Source organism: Sus scrofa, chromosome 13, assembly GCF_000003025.6.
Source record: "Sus scrofa isolate TJ Tabasco breed Duroc chromosome 13, Sscrofa11.1, whole genome shotgun sequence".
In the NCBI taxonomy this organism is placed as follows: domain Eukaryota; kingdom Metazoa; phylum Chordata; class Mammalia; order Artiodactyla; family Suidae; genus Sus; species Sus scrofa.
In genome coordinates, this window is record NC_010455.5 from 206,980,148 (window position 1) to 207,006,214 (window position 26,067).

Below are 26,067 nucleotides of genomic sequence, written 5' to 3' on the forward strand. Positions count from 1 at the left end.
CTCTGGAGTCTCTGGGGCGGAGCGGGTGGGGCAGAGCCTGTGGGAGTGGGGTGGAGCCTATGGGGCGGGGCCCGTGGGGAGGAGCCTCTGGGGCGGGGCCGGTGGGCGGAGCTTCTGGGGCAGGGCCAGTGGGGAGAGGCCGGTGGGGCGGAGCTTCTGGGGCGGGGCCAGTGGGGAGAGGCCTGTGGGGCGGGGCCCGTGAGGAGGCGCCTCTGGGGCGGGGCCGGTGGGGCGGAGCCTCTGGGGCGGGGCCAGTGGGGAGAGGCCTGTGGGGCGGGGCCCGTGAGGAGGCGCCTCTGGGGCGGGGCCGGTGGGGAGAGGCCTGTGGGGCGGGGCCGGTGGGGCGGAGCCTCTGGGGCGGGGCCAGTGGGGAGAGGCCTGTGGGGCGGGGCCCGTGAGGAGGAGCCTGGAGGGGCGGTGGGGCGGGGCCGGGAGCAGGCTTGGGACTTGGAGTGAATGGCTTCTTGTTCCCTGTTCCCCTCACACTTGTGTGGCTCTGTCCAGCTGGGCGTCCCCATGCGTCAGGCAGTGGACGGGGCAGCCGGGCCCATTGAAGAGCCTTCCAGGCCACGGTCGTCGCGGCGGGAGCCTAGCATCCCCCAGGCGTGGTCCCATGCCCGCCCCGGTGCTCGCTGCCCACCCCTCTGCTTTGTTTCAGAGGTGCCATCCGCGGTGGCCCCGAGCTCGGGTCCTGTCCTACACAGTGACCTTCGGGAGGGGCAGGGTGTAGGCCGCGGTGTAGCCTGGGGACCATCGGCAGGGGCCCCCTCTCCTTGCCAACTGCCCCGGGCACTTGCTCACCCTAGGGATGGGCCTGCAGTGGTCCTTGTGCAGGTCAAGGCCCCCCCAGGTGACAGGAGCTCAGGGAGGTCAACCGTCGGCCCCCTTCAGGTGGCTGGGGACCTCAGTGTGACACCCCTTACTCAGGTCTTCCTGAGTGTTGCCTTCAGAAGGCGGAGGTCCCTGCGGACTGGGCCAGCGATGTCCTGCCCTGTGGCAGAGCAGGCTTCAAGCCTGGCGTTCTTCTCTCAACTTCATCATCTAAGATTCTCTCTCTAGGTTGTTTGGGGTGGGGGGGCAGGAAGGAGTTGTTATGTTTAAAGGAGTCTTGAGGTTGGCCGTTAACTTGAAAAGCTTTTTCTTAGAAGTTTTTTAAGTTTTTGTGGAAACAGTGAAATTCGAAAGTGTTTACTCTTTCTATACATTTGACTCTACTTTCGGAAGTTGACTTATTTCCTGTGACTGCCTAGCTTGCTGGTGACTGTTGGGCACGTTCCGTCCACGGGCAGAGGCCCACGTGGAGCTTGCAGGCTGGGCTGGCGTGTGGTTCTTCTGGGTTAGGCCACAGTTGTTCACCCTCTTGAAGCCAGAGGCCCGCGTATTGCTCGCGTTCTGTGTGTTTCTTCCTGCGACGTTTTAGCGGGACGTGGTGCACGTTTGCTCCTGAGGTCTGTCCAGCCTGTCCTGGTAGCTTCCCGGTTGTTTATCCATTGGTTTAAAGTGTCTTCTCTAAGCGCAAGAGGCACTGTGTGGCCAGATGCCACCTCTGTGGTGGGGCCTGGAGTCGCAGCAGGGGTGCCAGGGGCCAGTGAAAGGGGGGGAGATGCAGACGGTGGCAGGGAGTAACGTCTGTAACGGCGTATCAGCTCTGCGGGAGTTGAAGTGACTCCCCTATGAAGTATTTCCTTCTTATCTGCAACATTTAACAAAACCCACCCCGTGCCCCGATTACCAAAAGCTGAATATGTCCTCCGTGTGAGTTTGGGCAGCACCGGCGAGCACCCGCAGGATGTGCCCGTGCCCCTTCCAGAGGAAGCGCCCCTTTTGGCCCGCGGCCCTTCTCTCCACAGACGTGCTGTTCTTTCCTCGGGCCTCTGCTGGCCGTTGGTCTGGTCGGCATCGTTTGCAGGTGCAGAGGCGTGTTTGCACGTCCACCCTCTGTGTGCGCCCTGTCGGGCTGCCTTCCAGAGAGAGCTGCCCGTTTTCACCTAGCCGTGCCGTTGGCCTGCGTCTCTGGTAAGGAAAGAAGAAGAAACAGGGGTGCGCGTTTTCATCTTTACCGGACGGGCAGGCGAGAGCCGTACAAGGAAGACGTTTCCTAGGAGGCAGCTTCGTGTTTGTGGCGGTGACTGCCCAAGTGATTGCTTCGTTAGGCTGCCGCGTCTTGTGTCAGCGTGGGCTCGGGGGATGCTCGCAGGCAGGGCAGGCCAAGGGGACGAGGACTGCCCGGGATCTAGAGCCCGCCGCCCAGCTGGCCGAGTGAGCGGGGCTGTGGAGGAGCTCGGGTTAACCTGGAGAGCCCCGAGAAGGCCTGCGGGCCGGCAGTGCTGCCCCAGGGTTGGGGCCTGCGGAGGACGGAGGCAGGGCGTGGCCCAGCAGCGTAATGCCCGGCCCTCGGGCCTGCTGTGCGCCAGACGCTCTGCCGGGCTCCTCCGTGGACAGGCGGGGGTCCCTGTGTGACCTTGAGCCCTGAGGTCCGGAGCTGGGAGAGGAGCGGGAGTGGACAGGAGGTGGAGGGGAACGTGAACAGTGTCAACCCCCATAGGCACGGATGGCGCTCTGGACTCGGGCGGCGGGGGTGGAGAAGGCCCGCCAATGAGGAAGAAAGGCGTGTCCCTGCCCCGGGGAACCCACACTGCAGGCAGGGCCCTGTGCTGCCAGCGGAGAGAGGGTGTGCCGGCCATCGAGGAGGGAGGGGCAGTCCCCGCAGACTCAGGCATCAGCCTTTCTGCAGAGCCTGACATGTTCGAGGGGAGGTTTCCGAGGTGTCCTGTGTGAGCTAGGGTTTAAAAGATTCCTTCGTTCAGCAGCTGTTCATCGAGCATTCTCCTATTTTGTGCCAGGCAAGCATTTGTTCTAGGCACTGTGTCTTTAGCAGAGAGCAAGACCAAACCCCACCCTGTGGAGCCTTCATTTTAAAGGAAGGAGTAGGACAAGTTACCATCTTCCAGGAGGACACAGCTTGGGTGGCAGGTGCAGAGACTGTGCATGGTAGGCAGAGAAAAGTCACTTTTATTTAAGGAACTCTGGCGGGAGCTTCATCTGGAACTCAAGGGGTGAGGCAGGGCCTGGGGGTGAAGCTGCAGAGACATTGGAAGCCAGATCTTTTTATTTTATTTTGTTTATTTATTTATTTATTTTAAGGCCTTACCCACGATATATGGAAGTTCCCAGGCTACGGGTCGAATTGGAGCTGTAGCCGCTGGTCTACACCACAGCCACGGCAACGTGGGATCCGAGCCACATCTGCCACCTATACCCAGCTCACAGCATTGCCAGATCCTGAGCGAGGCCAGGGATGCTAGTTGGGTTTGTTAACCGCTGAGCCACGACGGGAACTCCGAAGCCACATCTTGGAGGGAGATTTTGAAAGTGTCATCTTGAGAGTTGGGTTTTATCCTGTGGTGAGCAGGGAGCTGCCACTGGGTGTGAGGCTGGGGTGCCGCAAGGGGTGTTAGGGCCTGGAGCATGGAGGCAGAGAGGGGTGAAGATCAGGAGGAGGCCAGAGAAGAGACTTCAGCCGTGAGCCCGGGGAGAGAAGTGGGGTTCTGAGCTACGGCACTTGGGGTGGACTGCGAATAAATGGAATAAAAGTTTTATTCAGTGGATAAATTCTGAGCCAACTGAATCTTACACTCTACACAAGTAACTATGATTTGATGAAAGCTCAGTCAAGAAAGCTCTGAAGGATAACACGGGAGAATGTGTCCTCACGACCGCGGGGTGAGCAACCGCGTCTTAAGCGGGACCGGAAAGCAAGAGCCTGATGCCCTGCACCGCGGGCAGTCAGAGCCCCTCTTCCTCCGGCCAGCGGAGGGGGACAGGCAGCGCAGAGAAGGGCACGAAGGGCCTCGGGCTGCGGGTCAGGAAGTACTGCTGCCCGGGACCTGTGAACGGTGTCTGCCAGTCAGCCTAGAGGACCGACGAGCCGCTAGGAAATAGGTGAGCCTCACTGGTTCCCGCGCGGCGCAGCCTCACCCTCCGTGGAGAGTGTGCAGGTGACCTGGAAAGGCCCTCCGGGGGTTCCTGGAGGCCGGGGGAGCCGGACTCACTGCCCAGGAGGGCGTGCGTTGGGTCGCACTTTGGGAAGTTGTCTGGCGGTGTCTGCTGGGACTGAGCCTGCATGTGCCCTGGGAGCTGCAGCGTCCCTGCCTGGTGTCAAGGGGACAGGGCAGAAATGCTCGTGGCAGCATTTTCGTCGTTGCTAGGAACTGGAAATAACCCAAATGTCCATCCCGTGCGAGGGAGACGGTCACCGGCAGGCAGACAGACAGCGGTGCGGAGGATCGGACTGCCCCGGCTGAGTCTCAGAAACGTGGGGTTGGAGCAGAAGCCTGTGCTGGATTCCCGCCCGCAGGGTTTTTGACGAACCCCCGAAGTGCTGGGTCTTTGCAGGGGGGTGCTGCTGTGGCTGCCGTGCCCCCGGGGGGTCGGCCCTGCGCGGGGTCCTTTCGGCACTGAGGTGTTCCGAATCTGGGGTATCTTGACGGAAGAGGATGAAAAGACTGCCTTTCATTTTGAGGTTGAAAAATGGTGAAACCCCTCTTGCCTTTCCCGATGATACTGATAGCAGAAGAGGAAAGAGGCGTTAGGAAAACAAAAGACCGTGTATTAAGAAATTAGTTTTAGAAGTCGGTGTTCACGCAGGAGGCCGTGCAGAGGGCCCAGAGGTCTCTGGGAGGGGCTCGGCCTCGGCCGCCTCGGGCCTGGGAGGCATCCAGAGGCGAGGGCCCGGCCCACCTTCCGACGGTAGCTTCTGATCAAGTGACTGTTCTGTACTGGTTTTTCTTTTAGGATTTAAGTAGTTTGTCTCCTGTTCTAACACCCGGGCAGCTTAGCCTCCGTAGGGACGGTCGGTGGCATCCTCCGGCCCTTTCCCAACGGCCAGGTCCCTTATCTGCTCACATGAGGCGGTTTTGCCTGCGTGGGGCGGCTCTGGGCACCCGAGGCAGCACCAACTCTTACGGTCCCGCCGTGAGTAGGACCAGTTACCGTGTCGCACCGAAGCTGGGGTCCCAGTGGTAAGGTGGGATTAGGGCCCCTGAGAAGACAGCCTGCACGGCCGCTGTGCGTGGTGAGGTGCCGTGGGCTGTGAGACAGAGGCTAGGGAAGAGTCCTTCTCAGAACCCATCATATGCGGCAGATGCTTCGTTTGTTTATTTGTTTGTTTTGATTTTTAGGGCTGCACCCATAGCATATGGAGGTTCCCAGGCCAGGAGTCGAATCAGAGCTGCCGCTGCCGGCCTGCGCCACAGCCACAGCAACTCAGGATCCGAGCCGCACTTGTGACCTCCGCCACAGCTCACAGCAATACCAGATCCTTAACCCACTGAGCAAGACCAGGAATCGAACCCTCGTCCTCATGGATGCTGGTCGGGTTCTTTACCCCTGAGCCACAGCAGGAACTCCTGCAGTAGGTGCTTTTGACTTTCTGATGATGTAGCATTTATTTTATCATCTCTCTAAGCAGCAGGCGCCCTTTTTGACAAACATAATTGCACCTAAGAATTAATAGTAATTCCTACACATTCTCTGATCGCTATCTGCTTAGTATTCAGGTTTCTTGTGTTGAACCTACTCTTTCTAAAAAGTGGCCAAGTGGTCCTCCGAGGTTGTAGCCTCCCACCTCCTCAGTAGGTGCTCTCTGCAGACTTGGGGTCAGGGATGATGGTCGGCCTGGTGCGCTGCTTGTCTTAATAAGCTGTAAAACGCAGTGTCGAGGGTCCTGTCCCAGCCGCGTCACTCATCATCACCAGGATTACGAGGCCCGGGAGTCTCTTGGGCAGAGGTCGCCGCTTGCCTCCTGGGGCCTCCTGCCAGTGATCGATGTACTTGATACCGTCCCTTTCTTGGTCCTGTAGTTTGCAGGGCCGGGTGACTGCCTGCAGGGGCGGCGAGGGCGTCGTGGGCTCACGCGCCCACGCTTGTGCCCGCAGGTGTCTGTCCCGCCCGGCGCTCTGGACTGCTGGGTGTTCCTGAGCTGCCTGGAGGTGCTGCAGAGGATCGAGGGCTGCTGCGACCGGGCGCAGATAGACTCGAACATCGCCCACACGGTGGGCCTGTGGAGCTACGCCACCGAGAAGGTAACTGCCTCGGGGACGGGGGCAGCTGCTCACTCTGTCGCTGGCCCTCTGCTTAGCTCAGCCTGCGTCTGGTCACGGCCTGGCTACAGTGGCTCCCTGTGAGTCTCTGTATTCAGCAGAGCATGCACTTGGCCGTGGGTCCTGAAGGCGGGGTTCTGCGCTGGGCCTGGGGTGTGGGGGACACAGTGGGGTGAAGCGTGAGGCCTGTGGAGACGTGCAGAGCACGGCAGGAAGCCCTGCTGGGGTGGGGGTTGAGGCGGTGCGGACCGAGCGGGCGAACTGGGAGCCCCCAGCCGTGGGCCGCCCGGGATGACCACACAGAAGGGTTGAGTTTGAGTGGTCCCAGCCGGATGTATTTTTGTATCCAGCTAAGAATCATTGAGGGGTTGCTGTCGTGGTGCCACGGAAACAAATTCAGCTAGGAACCATGGGGCTGCGGTTTTGATCCCTGGCCTCGCTCAGTGAGTTAAGGATCCGGCGTTGCTGTGAGCTGTGGTGTAGGTCGCAGGCACGGCTCGGATCTGGTGTTGCTGTGGCTGTGGTGCAGGCCGGTAGCGGTAGCTCCGATTCTCCCCCCAGCCTGGGAACCTCCATATGCCGTGGGTGTGGCCCTTTAAAAAAAAAGAATCGCTGGAATAGGAAAGCTAAATTTCTTCTGGGCTTCGGATGGATTTTAAATGTATAAATTCTCTGCTGACCCGTACGGTAAATTAATTGAAATTTGGGTTTATCTCAACAGCTCAAGTCCTTGGGGTATCTGTGCGGACTTGTGTCAGAACAGGGGCCTGACTCAGAAGACCTCAATAGGACAGTTGATCTTTTGGCGGGCTTGGGGGCCGAGCGACCAGAAACAGGTACTTTTTGAGGCGCACCCGTGCGCGCAGCGGACAGTGATGGGAAGGCCGGCTGTCGGTCAGCACGAGCAGCTCGGGCCTTGACCTTGTACGCACTCACCATTGGGCAGTGATACTTGCTCTTAGCTGACCAGGTTAACACAGAGGACATTGCACCTTGTGATAACATAACTCAATGTTAGAAATCGCTTAGGAGGAGTTCCCGTCGTGGCGCAGTGGTTCACGAATCCGACTAGGAACCGTGAGGTTGCGGGTTCGATCCCTGCCCTTGCTCAGTGGGTTAACGATCCGGCGTTGCCGTGAGCTGTGCTGTAGGTCGCAGACGCAGCTCGGATCCCGCGTTGCTGTGGCTGTGGTGGAGGCTGGCGGCTACCGCTCCGATTCGACCCCTAGCCTGGGAACCTCCATATGCCGCAGGAGCGGCCCTTGAAAAGGCAAAAAGACAAAAAAAAAACAAGAGAGAGAAATGGCTTAGGAAGTCAGAAGCATCCCTCCCACCGTCTCAGCTTGGAGGAGCTGAGCGGGACCTTTCACAGCCCACGCGCGCCCCAGCGCGTCCGTCTCCTTCTCAGCTCCAGGCGCTCTCGTTCCCTGACACTGTGGCCACGCAGGCCCTTGTAGTTCCTCCATCTCTCCTAGGTAGCAAAGCTCCTTGAAAGGAACGAAAAGTTCCTTCTAGTTTCTTTTAGGGACGAAAGCAAGGATGCGTGTGGCCTAGCAAAACTGCTGCTGAGGTGAGGCGTCCTCCTGCTCCGAGAGGGCCCTGCTGGGGGGAACCGGTGCGGGGGGCACGCCGCCCCCCTTCAGCCCGAGACCACTTCAGGTCTCTGCAGGCGACCTGCTCGTTGGAGGGTTCACGCTGGGCGCTGAACACACTCCTGGTCTAGTTCCAGGGGAAGGGGTCAAGGAAGGGTTTGGGCTGTTTCAGGAATGTCCTGACGGGCAGGAATGCAGGCGACGGCGCAGACTCAGCTGGCCGGGGGTCCGTGAGCCCCCCGGCCTCGGCCCAAGTCCTCTCCCTGGGCGTGTGAGGCTGAAGGGAAACTCCTAGGACCGGACGTGACCAAGACGAACGAGGCCTCTCGTTTCTTTCTCTTTAAGCCAACACAGCTCAGAGTCCTTACAAGAAGCTCAAGGAAGCGTTATCATCCGTGGAAGCTTTTGAAAAACACTACCTAGTAAGTATGACCAGAAAGCCCGTCTCTGCGAGACTTTGGCGCTGCGTGACCTTCGGGGTGTGAGCTGGCATGGGGACCCCTCCTGCCGGGCCTTGCCACTTTCTCTGGTCCCCAGGGAGCAGTGGATAAAAGCCGGGGGGTTGTTTATCAGTATCCGTGGCAAACTCACACTGGATGTTTATAATCTTGCTCGCGATGTTATGGCTCACTCGGTAGAACAAATGGTCAGAAAGGATAGCGGGTGGTTGTCTACGTACAAAGGAATAATTTGAACCTGAGCAGAGCTATTGAGCTTGATTTTGAAGGACTTAAATTTGGGAGCTCCCAGAAGGCGGTGCGGTGGAAGCTCAGTGGACTGCTTGTGTTCAGGTTACTGTTAACGCAAGAGCATTTGCCAGTAGCCTGTTGTATTGCAGGTTGTCCGAAAAGTGAGGATGTTCAAAATGTTACCCACTTACAGAAAGTACTTGGGGGAAAAATGAAATGTTCTGTGCCTGCTGAGTTCGTGTTTATTATTGTGCTTCGTACTTTGTATACAAGTTAGTGGCTCTGTAGCAATCACTGCTGCATAGAACCTCCGGCAGCTCAAAAAGAGACGCAGAGTAAAGAAGTGAAGGCAGAAGTGCTGTGGGCAGACCGCTGGGGTTGTGGCGCCTTCCCGGGGGCAGGATGACCGGGTGCCTTGCTTTCCCAGGACCTGTCCTGCGCCACCATCGAGATGTACACGAGCATCGGGAGGACCCGGTCCGCCAAGTTCCTGGGGAAGGACCTGGCCGCGTTTTACATGTAATTGGTTTTGACCTTTCCTTTGAGCTTCAGGCACCTCACACGTGTAGGCAGAGGTGGTTCGGTCCGAGTTGGGAGGAGGTGTCATCACTGTAGGACGGAAAAGGTACACCCTTGACCGGGCACCATTTTTAAGAAAACTTCTTCCAAAAGTGGAACAGATTTCGGCTTAGTATCCTTAGTACTTGTTATTGATCTTTGTGTTTCTTTTATTTAATTAATTTAATGAGCTTGTGTTATCTTATATGTAAATGTTATGTATGTAGGTGGGTAGTACATGTATCATGTTGCAGTACGTAGAATTATCATTAAATGTAATGAAAGAACCATGACGAAATAGTGGTGAATCTACATCCGACAGCAGGTAAACCGGGATGCAGCTTCTCAGATGTTGTGTTCTGCAGCATTTTCTCAAGCTGCTGCTGCTGCTGCTTTTTTTTTTTTTTGGTCTTTTGTCTCTTGAGGGCCGCTCCCATGGCATATGGAGGTTCCCAGGCTAGGGGTCTGATAGGCGCTGCAGCTGCCGGCCTACACCACAGCCACAGCAACGCTGGATCCTTAACCCAGTGAGCAAGGCCAGGGATGGAACCCGCAACCTCATGGTTTCTAGTCGGATTTGCTTCCGCTGTGCCACACCGGGAACTCCGGCATTGCTGTTTAAATTCTCCCGAGGTCTCCGTAGGTCTGTGAAACCTGCTCAGTGCACGTCTCAGAGTCTCTGAGCCTCCCCACGCCCCCTCCGTGGGTCCACCTAGACGGCCCCCCGGGGAGCCTGTCTTCAGTAGGTGGTGTGGCACCCAGCCCCGATTTTTCAGCCTCCTCTGTACCTAGTCACGCACCTCTGGACAAACAGGCCACCTTTTTAGAGGCCTGGCCTTCTCGTGCTGCCTCGTGGGGCCCACGGGTGCCCTCGCTTCTTCCCCGGAGGTTCAGCTCTGAAGGCTCCTTGACCCGTGTGTGTGCCGGGCGAGCCGCCGTGTCTCTCAGGCGCAGCCTCCTCCGGATCCAGCCGAGTTCCCTCCCTGCGGGGGCCGGAGGAGGACGATGCCGAGGCGGCCCGGCGGGGGCGCGGGGTGGGAGGGTGCAGAGCCAGTCTTGAAAGTCACGTCCAGGCTCGCCGATCGCCACGGCCCGTAACGAGAGCCTCCGTCTGCTCATTTGCAAGGAGGAAAGGGTGTCCTCAGAAGGCGGAGGCCTACCTGCAAGGGGCCTTGAAGAGTTACCTGGCCGAGGGCTGGGCCCTGCCCGTCACCCACACGAGGAAGCAGCTGGCCGGGTGCCAGAAGCACCTTGGACAGATCGAAAAGTATCCTTTGAGCTGAGAAGGTGCGTGAGGTGGGACATTGCTCTCTGCTTGTACAGCAGCAGAGCCGGCGCGCGAGCGGTTGGTAGGCGCCTGGGGTCAGGAGGGAGAGGCCTCCCTGGACGCGGGCGCCCTGCCGACCGGAGTGACCTCCGCTTGAGTTCCTAGTACCGGAGAAGGCGGACACACCTGCCGGGCTGAGCGGGATGCCCTGCATGCCCACCCCCGCCACGGGCACCGCGCATCTGCCCCCCCAGCTTGCGATCCTGTCGGGCCCTTGACTCTCCGCTCAGCTACCTTCAGACCAGTAGCCTTCTGGCCAGCGACCAGCACCTGCCTGAGGACGAGCGCGAGTACTTCTGCAGAGAGATTCTGAGCTTCGCCAGCCAGCAGGCGGATAGCCCAGGTAGGCCCCAATTTTAAAACTTTATTAAGAAAAATTCCAGGAGCTCCCGTCGTGGCTCAGTGGTTAACCAGTCTGACTAGGAACCACGAGGTTGCAGGTTCAATCCCTCGCCTTGCTCGGTGGGTTAAGGATCTGATGTTGCCGTGAGCTGTGGTGTAGGTCGCAGACTCGGCTTGGATCCCATGTTGCTCTGGCTCTGGTGTAGGCCGGCACCTACAGGTCCCATTAGACCCCTGACCTGGGAACCTCCATATGCCACAGGAGCGGCCACAGAAAAGGCAAAAAGACCAAAAAAAAAAGAAAGAAAAAAAAATTCCAAATACTGTAGAAAAGTAAAAACACTGATACGACGTGTGTAGTGTGGCATGTACACCGACCCCCTAGACTCAGCAGTTGGTAACACGTTGCCGGGTGGCAAACACGGATCCATCTTGCTCTTAATTTCTCTTTTTGTGGAACCTGAGAACAACTCCAGACCGCCTGTAGCACCTCACCCTGAACCATTGGAACAAGGGTGGGCCCCTAACTGCCCTGCCTGCAGAGGGGGTGAGGTTCTACCTTGGATAACAAGTAGCCATCCTCAGATCTCTCATCTCAAGGAAGTTTTTATAAATTATTTTATATTGAAAATAATTGGACTCGGGAGTTCCTGTTGTGATGCAGCAGAAATAAACCCGCCTATTGCAGGTTCCATCCCTGGCCTTGCTCAGGGGTTAAGGACCCGGTGTCGCCGTGAGCTATGGTGTAGGTCGCAGATGTGGCTCGGATCTGGCATTGCTGTGGCTGTGGTGGAGGCCGGCAGCTATAGCTCAGATTCAGCCCCTAGCCTGGGAACCTCCATATGCCTTGGGTGCAGCCCTAAATAGCAAAAAAAAAAAAAGAAGAACTCTGCTGGTCCAAGCAGAGATCACATAATGCATTTGATTGCAATAGCTGAATTCTCGTCTAATTCAGAGCAGTTCTTACCATCTCTTTTTCAAGACACAGGTGTTAATTAATTAATTTATTTATTTGACTCTGCCCAAGGCACGTGGAAGTTCCTGGGCCAGGGATCGAACCCATGCCACAGCAGCAATACCAGATCCTTAACCTACTAAGCTACCAGGGAACTCCCAAGATATGGACCTTTGAAATAGAGCAGTTTTGCTGAGATAGAATTGGTGTATCGGGAGTTCCCTTTGTGGCTCAGTGGTAACAAACCCGACTAGGATCCACGAGGATGCAGCTTCAATCCCTGGCTTTACTCTGTGGGTTAAGGGTCTGGTGTTGCTATGAGCTGTGGTGTAGGTTGCAGACGTGGCTCGGATCCCGTGTTGCTGTGGTTGTGGTGAAGGCCAACAGCTACAGCTCCGATTAGATGCAGGTGAGGCCCTAAAAAGCAAAAAATAAATGAACAAACTAGCAGATGGTGTCATTCACCCATTTGCAGTGCAATGTGCGCAGACACGTGCAGCCGCCCCCACAGTCACCTGTAGAAGGGCGTTATCGCCCGAAACCCCAAGCCTGTCCCCTCCCCGCCTCCCTTCTGCTCTCCCCCGGTCCCTCCTTCCTATCTCTGTGGATGCTGGTTCTGGGTGTTTGATGCACGCAGACCCGTGCAGCGGTGGGTCTTCTCTGACCAGCCTGTTGCCCGCAGCACGTTCTCAGGCCCCAGCTGTGTGTGGCCTGTCAGCCCTGAGTCCTTCTCTGCCGAATGGCGTCCCAGCGTGTGGATGGGCCACACTGCGGGGACCCTTGCCCCACTTGTCGACGTTTGGGTCGTGAGACCCTGGCTTCTCAGAGGTGTCGGGCGCTTGTTCCACAGACTCTCACCTGCTGGAATGTGTTGAGCGTTTCTTGACGGGAGCGTCCGGAGGGCAGGTAGAGCTGAGATCCCGAGAGTCGGGCCCTGTGTTCCGGCAGGTAGACGTTGTGGATATTGCTGCACGCTAAGATTAAATTTATTGTCATGTTTCGTTTATCAAGAACAGCATTTATTAAAATGGTTGCTGTTGGAGTTCCCGTCGTGGCTTAGTAGAAAGGAATCTGACTGGGATCCAGGAGGACGCAGGTTCGATCCCTGGCCTCGATCAGTGGGTTAAGGATCCGGCATTGCCGTGAGCTGTGGTGTGGGTCAGAGATGTGGCTCAGATCCCCTGTGGCTGTGGCTGTGGTGTAGGCCAGCAGCTCCAGCTCCAGTTGGACCCCTAACCTGGGAACCTCCGAATGCTGCAGGTGCGGCCCTAAAAAGACCAAAAAAAAAAAAAAAAGAAGGTGACTGTCTCAGCAGCTGCTGTGACTAAATGCCGCCGACTGGATGCTTCAACAGCAGACGTGTGTCTTCTCACGATTCTGGGGGCCGACGGCTGAGGTCGAGCTGCCGGCCCGGCGGGCTTCTGATGGGGCCTCCCTTCCTGACTTGTCCTCCCGTGACAAGTGGCGGGGAGACGGCAGAGATGGGGACAGCGAGGAGGGAGGGGGAGCGTGCTGGGGGAGGAGGGAGGGAGTCGCGTGCCGGGCCCTCTGGCGTGTCCACGTACAAGGGCACAGGTCCCCCGTGACCTCACATCCGCCTTCTCCCAGAGGTCGCCTCCAGACACTGTCCCCTGGGGGCTTAGGGCTTCAGCCTCCGAATGTGGGGTGTCGCCGTTCAGTCCATAGCGGCCGCTACCTGCCGGAAAGCCGCTGTTCCCAGGGCTTTTGGCAAGATCCTCGCCTGCCGGGGTGGGTTTCTCAGGAAACGGGGCATCGGTTGGTTCTTTGGCATCTTTGGTGTGCCCAGGCGGGTCGTGGCAGAGCTGTGTGCCGTGTCTGCGGTGTACGACTGCCCCTGAGACCGTGCAGCAACCGCGTTCCATCGCATTTCGGCGACTAGTCGGTGACCGACCACCGTTTCCGTCTGGTTTTAGAGCATCGGTCCCGGCAAAGCTGGAAAGCTGTCCGTTGACTGGTGTTTCACAAGCACTCAGCGTCAGGTGCGCGGTGCCGTGGGTTTTCTAGACAAACCAGGCTTGTCGAAAGGAAGCAGCTGCTTGAAGCACCTCTAGGAACTGTCCTGTTGACAACTCTGGTTTTGAAATCGGGAGTTGCTGTCGTTTGCTTGAGTTTGACGAAAGAGAGTTTAGAAACCGAGGTTTCTTCCGATGCGATGGTTTCTGGGAGTTACCGGGGCATGTGTTTATGTTCTGCTTTTGACAAAATCGCTCTTTTTGGCGCGTGAAGACGGCAGGGGGCGGGAGGTTAACCGCGCATCTCTGGTGCACGTCGCCGCTCCCTGCGTCCCCGGGGCGCCTTCTCCCGCGGGCCTGGTCCGGAGCAGGGGCCTGTGGGCTCGGCAGCCCCTGACAGTGTGGCTTGGGAAGTAAAGCTTGGTCATCTGCCTGCAGGTCACAGGGTCGTGCTGCCCATGCACTCCCTGGCACACCTGAGAGCGCTCCGCTTCAGCCCCGCCTCCGCCGTGGTCCACGTGGGCGGGGCTCTGGCCGTGGAGATGACGGTGTGCAGCCGGATGCCCGTGCCCGTGCCGCTGGAGCAGCTCGCCGTCAGCGTCCACTTCAGCATCGAGAAAGGCAGCTGCCGGAAGCCTGCCGAGTGGCTCACCAAGCACGGGGCGGCCAGCGGCACCGTCAGCTTCCCGCCGGAGCCCTCGGCTCTGCCCGCGTCCCAGAGCAGCCTGCCCGCGCTGGAGCTGCACGAGGTGCTGGAGCGCAGTCCGTCCGACCACTCGCTGAGCTCGGCGGGGATCATCTGCAAGAACGTCCACATGCTCCTCCGGCGGCAGGAGGGCGCCGCGGCGCTGGAGGTGGCCGCCGGCCTGGCCCTGGAGGACGGCGCCCACGTGCTGAGGTGCTCCGGGGTGACCCTGCAGCCCGGGGCCAACACCGTAACGTTCAGGACGCAGGTACGGCGGCGGCGCCGCTGGCCCCGAGGGGTCCGGGCGGGGTCGTCCCCGTCCTCCGGACCCGCTTCCATCTGGGCCCAACCAGAGGAGACCGGTCTTGTGACAGATGTGCTGTACTTAGCGATTTTAGGGCAGTGGATAAGCTCTGAGTGAAGTTCTTGACCTAGGCGGTCGTTCGTGTTCTCTCTGGATTTCGTTCAGACTTTTCCCCTTTGTGTTAATAACTCAGCCTCATTTGTTGAAATGAGCGCATTCCAGAGAAGCTGACACTTTCACATTAAACTTTAATTTTTTTTGCTTTTTAGGGCCACCCCTGCGGCATATGGAGGTTCCCAGGCCAGGGGTCGAATGGGAGGTACAGCTGCCGGCCTGCACCAGAGCCACAGCAATGCAGGATCCAAGATGCATCTGCCACCTACACCACAGCTCACGGCAACGCTGGATCCTTAACCCACTGAGCGAGGCCAGGGATCGAACCTGCAACCTCGTGGTTCCGAGTCGGATTCGTTTCTGCTGCGCCACCATGGGAACTCCACACTTCCTTTTCCTTTTGTGTCTGCATGGCTGGATGTCCAGGCAGTTGCCCTGCCCCGCTCAGAGAGCAGTCTCCATCCGGTGCAGCATGCTCTGTAGGTTCCACTCACCAGAGAGGATCCGGCCAGCGGGGCCTTCTGCACCTGCCGCACGTTTTAGTCTAGTCTCAGAGCAAGTCTTCAGTTTCGTGCTCTGTGTCTCCCTTAAACACATTTTTCAGGGAGTTCCCTTGTAGTGCAGCAGGTTAAGGAACTGGCACTGTCGCTGCAGTGGCTGGGGTCACTGCTGTGGTGTGGATTTAATCCCTGACCCGGCAACTTCCACATGCTGTGAGTACAGCCCCCCCCAAAAATACGTAATAATCTTTTTCAGAAGAAAATGCCACGAATAAAGTTTATAAATTGAGAATGCATCTTTAGAAACATCAAGTTCAGTTACTCAGCAAAGCATCAAACGAGAGGGTCTGAGGGGTCTTTGGAATGAACGTCTCAGCCCAGGCAGCAGGGTAACGGGGGTCGGGCGCGGTCGCTGCGGAGCTTACGGCTCGGCTCGGCCTCCCTGCGGGAGGGAGGCTGGCTGAGCCGACGCCTGGTTTTGCCCCCAGGCCAAGGAGCCCGGCACCTACACGCTGCGGCAGCTGCGCGCCTCGCTGGGCCCGGTGTGCTTCGTCCTCCCCCACATCTACCCGCCGGTGCAGTACGACGTGTACTCCCAGGAGCCGCAGCTGCACGTGGAGCCACTGGCCGGTGAGTGGCGCGGGGCGCGGGGGCTCTTCTCCGGCCGAGGTCCTCTGCCTGCGAGGGAACCGCGCGTGGAGGGAAGCCGCCCTGCAGCCCCAGCCTTGAGATCCGGTGGCCGTGTCCCTCTTCAGGGGACGTCTGGGTAGCAGGACAGAAGTTTGGCCTGGGAACTGACTGTGGCTCTTTCGTTCACCTGAAGATTTGCTTTCTTCTGTAGTTCCCCTCGTGGCCCAGTGGTTGACGAATCCGACTAGGAACCATGAGGTTGCGGGTTCGGTCCCTGCCCTTGCTCAGTGGGTTAGGATCCGGCGTTGCCGTGAGCTGTGGTGTAGGCCACAGCTCGGATACCGAGGTGCTGTGGCTCTGGCGTAGGCCAGGAGCTAGGCCAGCAGCTATAGCTCTGATTCGACCCCTGGCCTGGGAACCTCCATATACCGCGGGAGCGGCCCAAGAAAATGGCAAAAGACATAAAAAAAAAATTTGCTTGCTTCTAATTGCTGCCTTCACGTATACTAACACATGCTGTGTCTGAAAAATAAGGGCAGTTAGCTAATCTCAGCTGCCGTCTACCACAGAGAATTTAACAAGCAACTACAATTTCTTGCTTAGAGTTCAATTTCAAAGGTTAGATGTAGATTTAGGTGTGGTCTGTGCTCTGCTCAAGTTTTTCCTTTGAAAGCATTGATTAAACTCGGCCTCTGGCTTGGCCCTTGAGAAATTCAAAGCTGCTGTCCTTTTTGTTATTTGGCAGAGTCGCTGTGAACAAACGTTACGTGTCAGAGACCACGTGGCCCGCCCGCCTCTGAAGCACTGTTGGGCGAGAATGTCTCAGTTGTTTAGGCAGCTGACAATGGGTTTATTTGTTTCTTCCATTTGAGGGGGAAAAGTCAAGGAAAGCTCTTTTTCTCTTAAATCCCTCCAAACCTCCTGTTGCTGTGCCTTCAGCGGCTCCGAGGCGGCCCGGGAAGGCCCACACAGGCGCATCTCAGCGGCCCGTCTCCATCAGGGACCCCTTTGGAGGGAGGCTGAGCCTGTTGGTGAGCCTGGGGGCCGCCGGCTCCCACCTCTGCCCTGCTCTGGGGCTCTGGGCCCTCACCCCTTTCCAGCCTCCTCCCCCCTCCTCCCTGCGTCTGTCTCTTGCCCTCTTGCTTCTGCCTTCCCCGGCCCAGCTCTCGGAAAGCTCAGCCCCTGCCCGCCCCTCCACGTCCACCTCGGGCACAGCACAGCCTTTTCTCGTGCTGAGCGGCTTCTGAGCCAGAGGCGCGGAAGCCTGACCTGCGAAGGCCAGAGCAGACCTGAGTCGCAGCAAAAGCACGTGCGGCCGTGTTCGTTTTCTCTTTACTGTCCTCGTCTGATTCTCTCTTAAAAACCAGCAGGTAACTTTTGAGACCCTCGCAGACACGGTTGCCACCCCGATCCCCAGCTCTCTAAACCGAGGCGGAGATAAGGTCCCGCCGAGGCTCTCGGTCCAGGCGAGGGCCGCCCCCGCCCCCCGCCCTGCAGTCCACGGAACTGTGGTGAAGCGCGGTGGCAGCGGCGGCCGGAGGGGTGGCGGCGAGCGGCTCTTCTCTAGGAGAAGACGTGGAGCACTTGTACCGTAGAGCAGGCCTCCATGGCATCTCTGGTGGCTGGCGCTGCTAACTGCTGTCTTTTCCCTTTAGATAGCCTTTTGGCTGGCATTCCTCAGAAGGTCAAGTTCACTGTCACCACGGGCCATTACACAGTAAAAAACGGGGACAGCCTCCAGCTCAGCAACGTAGAAGCCATGCTTATCCTGTGTCCTGCCGAGAACAGAGCCGTGATCTATTCCAACACGCGGGGTAAGGCGGCCGCAGCGGGCTCTGGGCCTTGTCGCACGCTGTGTGGATGGAAGGGCCTGTCGCTCCTGCCGTCCCCAGGGGGCTTCTCCTTGTGACTCGGCCATGGCGGTGTTCCAGAGGGGCACGTGGGCCTGCCCCTGGAGGGGCCTTCCCTCGGCGGGGCTAGACTGGGGCCATGCACGTGGCCAGTGGCCAGACGGGGCGGACCCCGCTGTGGCCTGTGGTGCAGCATCACCGCCTGGGCTCATCTCCGCGGTGAGGCCCTGCTGGCCACCCCTTCTCCCGTCCTCGGCTCCCCCCACTGAAAGGCTTGGGGGTGGGCTGGGGCGGGGGCCCCTCGCACAGGGACACGTGCACAGTGTCCCCTTTCTGTCTCAGACGGAGCGGAGTGGCGGTTCCCTGGGGCTCGGGGAGTCAGCCCTCCGGCGGCGCTGCTCTGTCTCGGGCGCTGTTCCTGCTCCTCCTGCCCCTGCCCCTGCAGTCCTCCCAGTGGATCCGTGCCCTTCACGGGTGTGGGGCGGCGGCGGGAGTTGGGCTGAAACACCACTGCTGGGCCCATCGTCGGTGAGAGGCGCAAGGAGACAGAGGGGTGTGAGACGGGCCTTGTTCTGTCTTTCCTAGAAAAGGCTTCGGACGCGTCACTGCGGATTCAGTCGTCTGACAAGGTCACAAGCATCAGTCTGCCAGCGGCACCTGCGTATCACCTGATCGAATTTGAACTGGAAGTTCTCTCTTTACCTTCCGCTCCGGCAGCTGGAGGGGAGAGCACCGTGCCGGGGATGACAGAGCCCCCTAGGAAGCACAAGGACACACAGCAAGCCGGCCCCTGCATGGCTACCACGGATCACAAAGTAAGGAGGGCGGGAGCGGTGCGGCTGGCCGAGGCGGCCTCTGCCCGTCGTGCTTACTCTGAAAGACGGTGCCTGGGAGACGACTCCTGTCGAGGTGGCAGACTGCTAGTTCCCGACCCCACAAGCTCTGGGGGGGGGTTAGCTTTTCTCTCTGTGGATCTCCCCTTCTGAGATGAGAGGACGTCTTGCAAAGGCAGACAGGCTCTTGACTTTCCCGTCCCAGTTCAGGGGGGAGGACAGTGTGTCGTGAGAGACACAGTGTTGGCTTAGGGGACGGTAAGTGTGCCGAGGCTAAAGGGCGCTCTGTGTCTCAGCGCGTCCCTCTTTGTTTATTGACACCTCGTCTCATCCTTAGCAAGGAGGAAACACTATATTGTTTTGTGCTTTTGGTGCGAGTATTTCCTGAGTTGGTGGAAAGATCCGTGATCCAAATCCACAGTCCATCAGCTCACAGGATGTTTACTAGCATCATGCTTATTCCGAGTCTGTCCTTATCTTGTAACACAGGTAGCAATTCTTTCTGAGGGCGTTTGAGCAGCCCAAGGGTAGAAGTGTATGCTCGTGACCCCACAGGACTGTAGTCTTTGCATACCTTTTTAAAAAATTTATTTATTTATTTTGCTTTTTAGGGCCACACCTGCGGCATATGGAGGTTCCCACGCTAGGGATCCAGTCAGAGCTACAGCTGCCGGCCTCCACCACAGACACAGCAGTGCAGGATCCGAGCCATGTCTGCAACCTACACCACTGCTCATGGCAACACCAGATCCTTAACCCACCGAGCGAGGCCAGGGATCGAACCCGAAACCTCGTGGTTCCTCGTCGGATTTGTTTCCGCTGCGCCACGACAGGAACGCCAGTTTCTGCATACTTTTTAACAGCGGCTCCCTGAGGCTCTGGCTTCTAGTCCATTTGAACATGGGTGCTGGGGTTGTCCTCTCTGGGACACTGACAGGTCTTGGCACATCCCCACCTGCTGGGAGCTATTAGAAGTATAATAGGCTGCTTGACAAGCACAGAGGTTTGCGAGACAGCCAAGAGCCGGGGCAGGGCCCGACAGCAAGGTTTACCTCCTGCATGAGGCCACACTTTACAGAGAGGCGGTTGTGTCATCTGCTGACACAGAGAAAACGACAGAGTCAAGCAAAATGAAGAAACAGAGGAGCATGTTCCAGGGGGAAGAACGAGATGAAAAGGAATCTCGGGGGGAAAGCCTTAATGCGACAGAGATGAGCACGTTATCCGGTAACGAATTCAAGGTAATGGTCGTGTGTAGGCATTCCCAGCACGGCGCAGCAGAGGCGAATCCCACGAGGAACCATGAGGCTGCAGGTTCTGGTCCTGCCTCGATCCATGGGTTAAAGATCCGGCGTCGCAGTGAGCTGTGGTGCAGGTCACAGACGCGGCTCAGATCTGGGGTTGCTGCGGCTGTGGCGGAGGCCAGCGGCTACGGCTTCGATTGGACCCCCAGCCTGGGAACCTCCATATGCTGCGGGTGTGGCCCTAAAAAGCAAAAGCCAAAAAAAAAAAAACCAAACATAAAATGTTGGGGGTGTGTAAACATGTTGAACTTTAAAACAGGATCCAGCTTCAGTTGTTATAACTTAAAGTAGACTTATGGATACAGATTGTTACATGTAAGCCTCCTGGAGACCACAGAGCACAACCTACAGGAACTACACAGAAGATAAAGGAATATAAACACACCACCAAAGAAACTCATTAAACTACAAAGGAAGAGAGAGAGCAAGAGAAAGAGACAGAGGCAGAAAAACCATCAACAAAATGACAACAAGCACATATCTCAGTAATTACTCTAAGTGCAAATAATAGACCAAATTCTGCAATCAAAACACAAAGCGGCTGAGTGGATTAAAAAAAATCAAGACTGGGCATTCCTGCCAGGTTGCGAATCCGACTGCCGTGGCTCAGGTCACTGCGGAAGTGCCTGGCACACTGAGCTAAAGGGTCCGTGTTACTGCAGCTGCCGCTCAGATTCAGTCCCCAGCACAGGAACTTCCATGGGTGCAGCTGTTTAAACAGAAGATATCCAGACCCACCTTTTAGCTGCCTGCCGGAGAGGCGCTTAGTTGGGAGGACACACAAACTGAAAGTAAAGGTTGGAGAAGGTCCGCCGCACGACTGGAAACAAGGAAAGAGCCAGGAGGTCGCACCGACCTCGGACAAGAGAGCCTTTAACCAGAGACGGCGGCAAGAGGCAAGCGTGGGTGTGACGACGGGGTCAGTCCCATACAGAGGTAGGACGTCTGTGGGGGTTTTGCCCCCAGCAGGGAGCCCTTAAGATAGAAAGCGAACGTGAACATATCCGAAGGGCCAGCCGGCAGTGGAGTGATGCTGGGGCTTTGACGCCGCACCTATGTAAACGAGTAGGTCATCCAGACAGGAAATCAGTGAGGACACACTGGCCTTCAGTGTGTTAGACCAGATGGATTTAACAGACATTTCCAGAACATGCATTCCAAGAACAACAGAATACGCGTTCTTCTCAAGTACATATGGCACATTTTCCCAAATAGATCGTATGTTAGAACACCAAACAAGTCGCAGTGAATTTAAGACGTTTGAAGTCACATCAAGCATCTTTTCCAACCACGTGGTACGACTGCAGAAGTGAATTACGCAAAGAGAAGTGCAGAAACGTGTGGAGACTAAACAGCCTGCTGCCGAACAACCAGCAGGGCAGGCGAGCGAAGAAACCCACAGAGAAAGAAAAACCCACCTTGAGACAAGTGAAAATGGAAGTGGAACCTGCCAACACTTAAGAGATGCAGCAAAGAAGCTCCCGGAGGGAAGTTGATAACAATAAAAGCCTTCCTCAGGGAGCAAGAGGGAGTTCCCCTCATGGCTCCGTGGTTAACGAACCCGACTGGCATCCGTGAGGACCGGGTTCGATCCCTGCCTTGCTCAGTGGGTTAAGGATCCAGCGCTGCCGAGAGCTGTGGTGTCGCTCGCAGACACAGCTGGGATCTGGCGTTGCTGTGGCTGTGGGACAGGCCAGCAGCGTAGCTCTGATTCAACCCCTAGCCTGGGAACCTCCATGTGCTGCAGGTGTGGCCCTAAAAAGGCAAAGAAAAACAAAAGTTTCAAATGAACAATGTGACTTTACATCTCAAGGAGCTAGAAAAAGAAGAACAAAGGTCAGAGTTAGCAGAAGGAAGGAAGTTACAAACGATCAGAAGAGAAATGCAGGAAACAGACTAAAAAGACCATAGAGACAGTCCCAAACCAGGGGCCACACACCCAGCTGGTGTCCGTGAGGACGCTGGTTCGCTGGGTCCCTGGCCGCGCTCGCTGGGATCCTGCGTGGCTGGGGCTGTGGTGGAGGCCGGCAGCTCTGGCTCCGATTCGACCCCTAGCCTGGGAGCCTCCACATGCTGCGGCCCAAAAAAGGGAAAGAAGAAAAAGAGGGGAAAAAACCAGAAAGCAAAAAAACCGCAAGCTGTCACTTCGCACCTGTCAGAATGGCTCTCGTCGGAAAGACAGCAAATAGCGGGTGCTGGCGGGGCGCGGAGAAAAGGGAGCCCTCGCTCGTTGCTGGCGGGATGCACGTCGGCGCAGCCGTCGTGGGAACCGGTGTGGGCGTTTCTCAAGCTACAAAGCGCTCTCACACGATCTCGCAGTTCCACGTCTGGCTGTTTTTCTGAAGAAGACAACAGCACCGGCTCAAGCGGGAGTCTGCGTGGGCACGTCCCTTGCCGCATGTTCTCTGTCTGCCTAGAAAGTGGCCGCGGCGCCGCAGCAGCTCCGCGGGGCCTGCTGGTGAATGAATGGAGACGCCTTTGGCCGCGAAGGAGGACGGAGCCGGCGGCTCAGAGGGCCTTGTGCTTAGTGAAACACGTCAGGCGCCGGCACCCCGGGGCCTGATGCACACGTGCAGTCGCAAGCAGACACCACAGCCCGGCTCGTAGACACCGGGGCTCACGGAGCTCTGCGGGGGGGATGAGAGAACTGCGTGAACTGGTTCTTTTGGCGACGTGTTTTTTCGTTCAAGTACATTGAGTAATTTTTTCTTAAGGTGGAAGCGTAAGACAATAGGATGAGAGGCTAAGAAATGCGGTCACTTCGCAGGAGCATCAGCCAAGTCAGCACCTAAAGAGTAACGTCTTTCTCTTGCAGTCCTCGGTGCCTTCGCTCCGCACCTGTCGCGGTCCCGGGGCACCGACGCTCCGTCATGAGAGCGCGCGTGGGCCGAGCCGTTGAACGGACAGTCTGCCCGGCGCGTTCATTGGTCCCCCCCGGGGAAGGAGCTTTGAGACCTGGCTTCCGCCCTCCCGGGAGTTATTAGCTTGGTCCAGATTGATGGATTTTCAGTGTCACATGGATGAAGAGGTTGCATAATTCATTTAATTTTGTGATAGTGAATGACAGAGCAGGGCCATCTGCGCGTAAGTGACCACAAGCGCTTTGTCATAACCTGCACATTGAAAACCGCGCTTGGCAGCGTGGCCACGGGCGGGTGAGTAGCGAGCCGCTGAGACCGTGCCCCCCTGTCTCCTCAGGTGTCCATCGACTGCCCGTGGTCCATCTACTCCACCGTCATCGCCCTGACCTTCCGCGTGCCCTTCGGGACCTCGCACGCCCTGCTGTCGGCCGGGACGCGGTAAAGGACCCCGCCCCCGCCCCCGCCGCTGGCTCTCCTGCGCTGTAGGGCTGCTGCCGCCAGCTTGGCTCTGGTGACATCGAGTGTCTTTCGTTAGCCCTCACAGTAGTTCCCTGGCTGTGCACAGCTGTCCCAGAGGTGACCTGGCACAGCAGGTTTGCAGGACGTGGGGTTAAAGTCCCCTTTGTGTCCTGTTTATTCCTCCTGCTCCTGTTTCTCAAGCCACCGATACACTAGGGTCCGTTGTCCTCTAGAGGGACCACCTTCTGGAGTCGACGGTCACGTCCTCCTGGGTCCCCTGTCAGCTGTGTCCCCTCTGCCATGGGGCCTCCCGTCTCAGCGCTACCGATGCTTGACGCTTGGGTGGGTGTCCCTATGTGGTGGGCCCTGGCAGCCCCCTGGCTCCCCCACGTTCTGCCGGCCGCGCTCCCCCCACGTGAGAACCACAGATGTCCCCAGCCATCGCCCCCAGTTGGGATCCGCTGCTTGAGAGGCCTGACTAGGTTCGGGTTCGGGTTTTGGACGAAAGTCTGCAGGGCCGTCCTGGGCCGCCTCTGTCCTGCCTGGGGACACTCGGGTCTGCGGTCTCACCCTAAGTGGCAGGTGCCCCGGCCGTCCCTGGGCTCGGGCTGAGTCTGCCCTCCCTGTGACTTTGCCCCCGGGCTTTCAGCCGTGGATGGGACTTGGGCCATTTGGAAACAGAAGTGTCAGGGCTGCGTTCAGAGTGGGCGTCACGTCCCGGCAGCTCTCCCCCCCAGGCTTCAGTGCGGCACCTGCAGGGTTCGGCTTAACGCCGGCAGCCCCGCCTGGGCCCGGGCGGCCTGAGGCCTGGCCCTCAGCCGCCCTTACACGCGAGTGGGAAGGTCCACGGAGCCCTGGGAGGCGAAGCCTGCGCTGCCCGGCCCTCGGGGAGAAGTCCTCGCATCCGGCGAGCGGAGCGGGTCGCGCTCTCCGCGTCGCTCACGGCCGCCGGCTGCGTGCTTAGGAGATGCGGTTACAGCCGTGTGGCCACACATCCGGAACAGAATGCCCTGTGAGCGAGGAGGTGGTTTGCGTAGAAAGGATTCTTTCTCCTGGCACTTTTACGCGTGAACTCAGAAGCAGCATCTGCGCGGCGCCTGCTTATTTTCCCGCTCCTTGTTCAGCCCCGAGACGGCCTCCTCCCCGCGGTCACGCCCGCTCCTAGTGTCCTCAGCCGTCCCGGTCTCACGTCGGCTTCCTCCTTCAGGAAGTACGTGCAGGTGCGCGTCCAGAACTTGTCAGAGCTTGACTTCCAGCTGGCAGATGCTCGTCTCGCAGACACCGCCGACGGCCCGGACCTGCGACTGGTGCCGCTCAACACGGAGCCCCGGCAGGTACGGCCTCGAGCGTCAGCCTCTCCAGGGAAGGAGCGTGAGGACGAGAGGCCGCGCCGGCCTGTCCCTCTCGTGTGGCGATCGCGACGTGGCAGTGCCTTCAGCGTGAGCCTTTCCGGCTAGAGAAGGACCCCGCCGGGGGTCGGTGGGCCCCGGGCTCCGTTGCCGGGACGCCCATGTTCACGGTTCACCTTCGGGGCCGAGGGGCCCCGTGGACAGATGAGGAGATGGGTTGATGTCTGTGGTTTCAGAAAAGTTAGATCCCAGGCCTGTCCGGCTCCACGTGCAGATGTGTGTGCGTGCGCGTGTGCGTGCCCGCGCAGTGACAGCCGGCTCTCTCGCAGCGCATCCACAGCAAGCAGGCCGTGTTCTTCGTCTGGGAGCTGAAGTGGACCCGGGAGCCGCCCCCCTCTCTGCACTGCCGGTTCTCCGTCCGGTTCTGCCCAGCTTCGGAAGAGCAGCTGTCCGTCTCCTTAAAGCCCTATACTTACGAATTTCAAGTGGAAAATTTTTTTGTACGTATCGCCTTGTTTTAGTGGGGCTGTGGAGTGGGACGGTGAGAGGTGACATCGTGGTCTTTTTATGTTTTTAGCTGTGCCCGCGGCATACAGAGGTTTCTAGGCCATGTTCTTTATATTCTAAAAATCAGACACGCGATGTTTGAGAATAATGAAGCAGCAATCACGGGAAAGGGCTGGCCCCTGCGGGTGGGAGCATCGCCTGCTGCGTTTGGAGCCCCAGGTCCCCGTGAGGCGGCTTGTGTGACACCCGCACCCTCCAGGGACAAAGGGACTCCTTGCTTCCCCCACACACACCCCGTTCTCTCCCTCACCTTCCCTTAGTGTGTCCTGCAGCTTCTTCTCAGGGCCTTTTTGTCTTGGACGTTAGCTGCTGCATCTCCAGTTTTTTTATTTTTTGCTTTTTAGGGCCACTCCTGAGGCATATGGAGGTTCCCAGGCTAGGGGTTGAATCAGCACTACAACTACCGGCCTGCAGCCCAGCCCACAGCACCATGGGATCTGAGCCGCGTCTGTGACCTACACCACAGCTCACGGCAACGCCGGGTCCTCACCCCACTGGGTGTTCCAAGGATCGAACCCATATCCTCATGCCTACTAGTCGGTTTGTAACCCACTGAGCCACAGCGGGAACTCCCCAGAACTCGTCTGGTTTTTTAAAAGAAAGCGGAAGTCGTGGAAGTTTACCTGATTTTCTTTAGCCTGCACGCTCAGCGTGGAGTTAGAAGCAGCCCTGAGCGGGTGAGTAGCGCCAGTCGCGCTGTTTCGGTAGCGAGGTGGTTGGACTCTGTGTCATCAGCACATCAAAATGCAGGCACGGCTTTGTGGCATTTCCTTTGCTTCTCTTCATGCCAAGATTGTCAGACAGCACCTTGAGAAGGTGCTTGTGTACACAGCTCTTGACGTTAGCAGCTTCTTCAGCACCTCCTTCCAACTAAAAGGCTCTGCTTCACCCGTCCTGGTGCCTTGAGCTCGTCGCCTCACCAGCCTCAGGGGTGAGCATTACCTCTGACAGGGGCGCCTGTTTGTTGGACCGACCGGCATATTAACGGCAGCTGAGCAGCATAAACTGTTCGTATGGTAAAGAGTCTGTGTGCATTTCATCTGCTTTGTTTGCTGCAGATGCTAGGACACTTGT

At 57.9% G+C, this 26,067-nt stretch overlaps 1 protein-coding gene across 1 annotated transcript in view; it reads left to right on the top strand.

Annotated features, from left to right (window-relative positions):
- The window catches only part of TRAPPC10 (trafficking protein particle complex 10), a 76,802-nt gene that overhangs the window by 43,837 nt on the left and 6,898 nt on the right, over window positions 1-26,067 (top strand). The window contains exons 8-20 of the mRNA XM_021071078.1: window positions 5,937-6,083; window positions 6,823-6,937; window positions 8,039-8,115; window positions 8,810-8,901; window positions 10,067-10,207; window positions 10,498-10,610; window positions 13,976-14,490; window positions 15,629-15,770; window positions 17,426-17,584; window positions 18,206-18,435; window positions 22,956-23,056; window positions 24,285-24,411; window positions 24,756-24,926. Coding sequence (XP_020926737.1) covers window positions 5,937-6,083; window positions 6,823-6,937; window positions 8,039-8,115; window positions 8,810-8,901; window positions 10,067-10,207; window positions 10,498-10,610; window positions 13,976-14,490; window positions 15,629-15,770; window positions 17,426-17,584; window positions 18,206-18,435; window positions 22,956-23,056; window positions 24,285-24,411; window positions 24,756-24,926 — 2,130 coding nt within the window. The remainder of the gene's footprint in view (window positions 1-5,936; window positions 6,084-6,822; window positions 6,938-8,038; window positions 8,116-8,809; window positions 8,902-10,066; window positions 10,208-10,497; window positions 10,611-13,975; window positions 14,491-15,628; window positions 15,771-17,425; window positions 17,585-18,205; window positions 18,436-22,955; window positions 23,057-24,284; window positions 24,412-24,755; window positions 24,927-26,067) is intronic.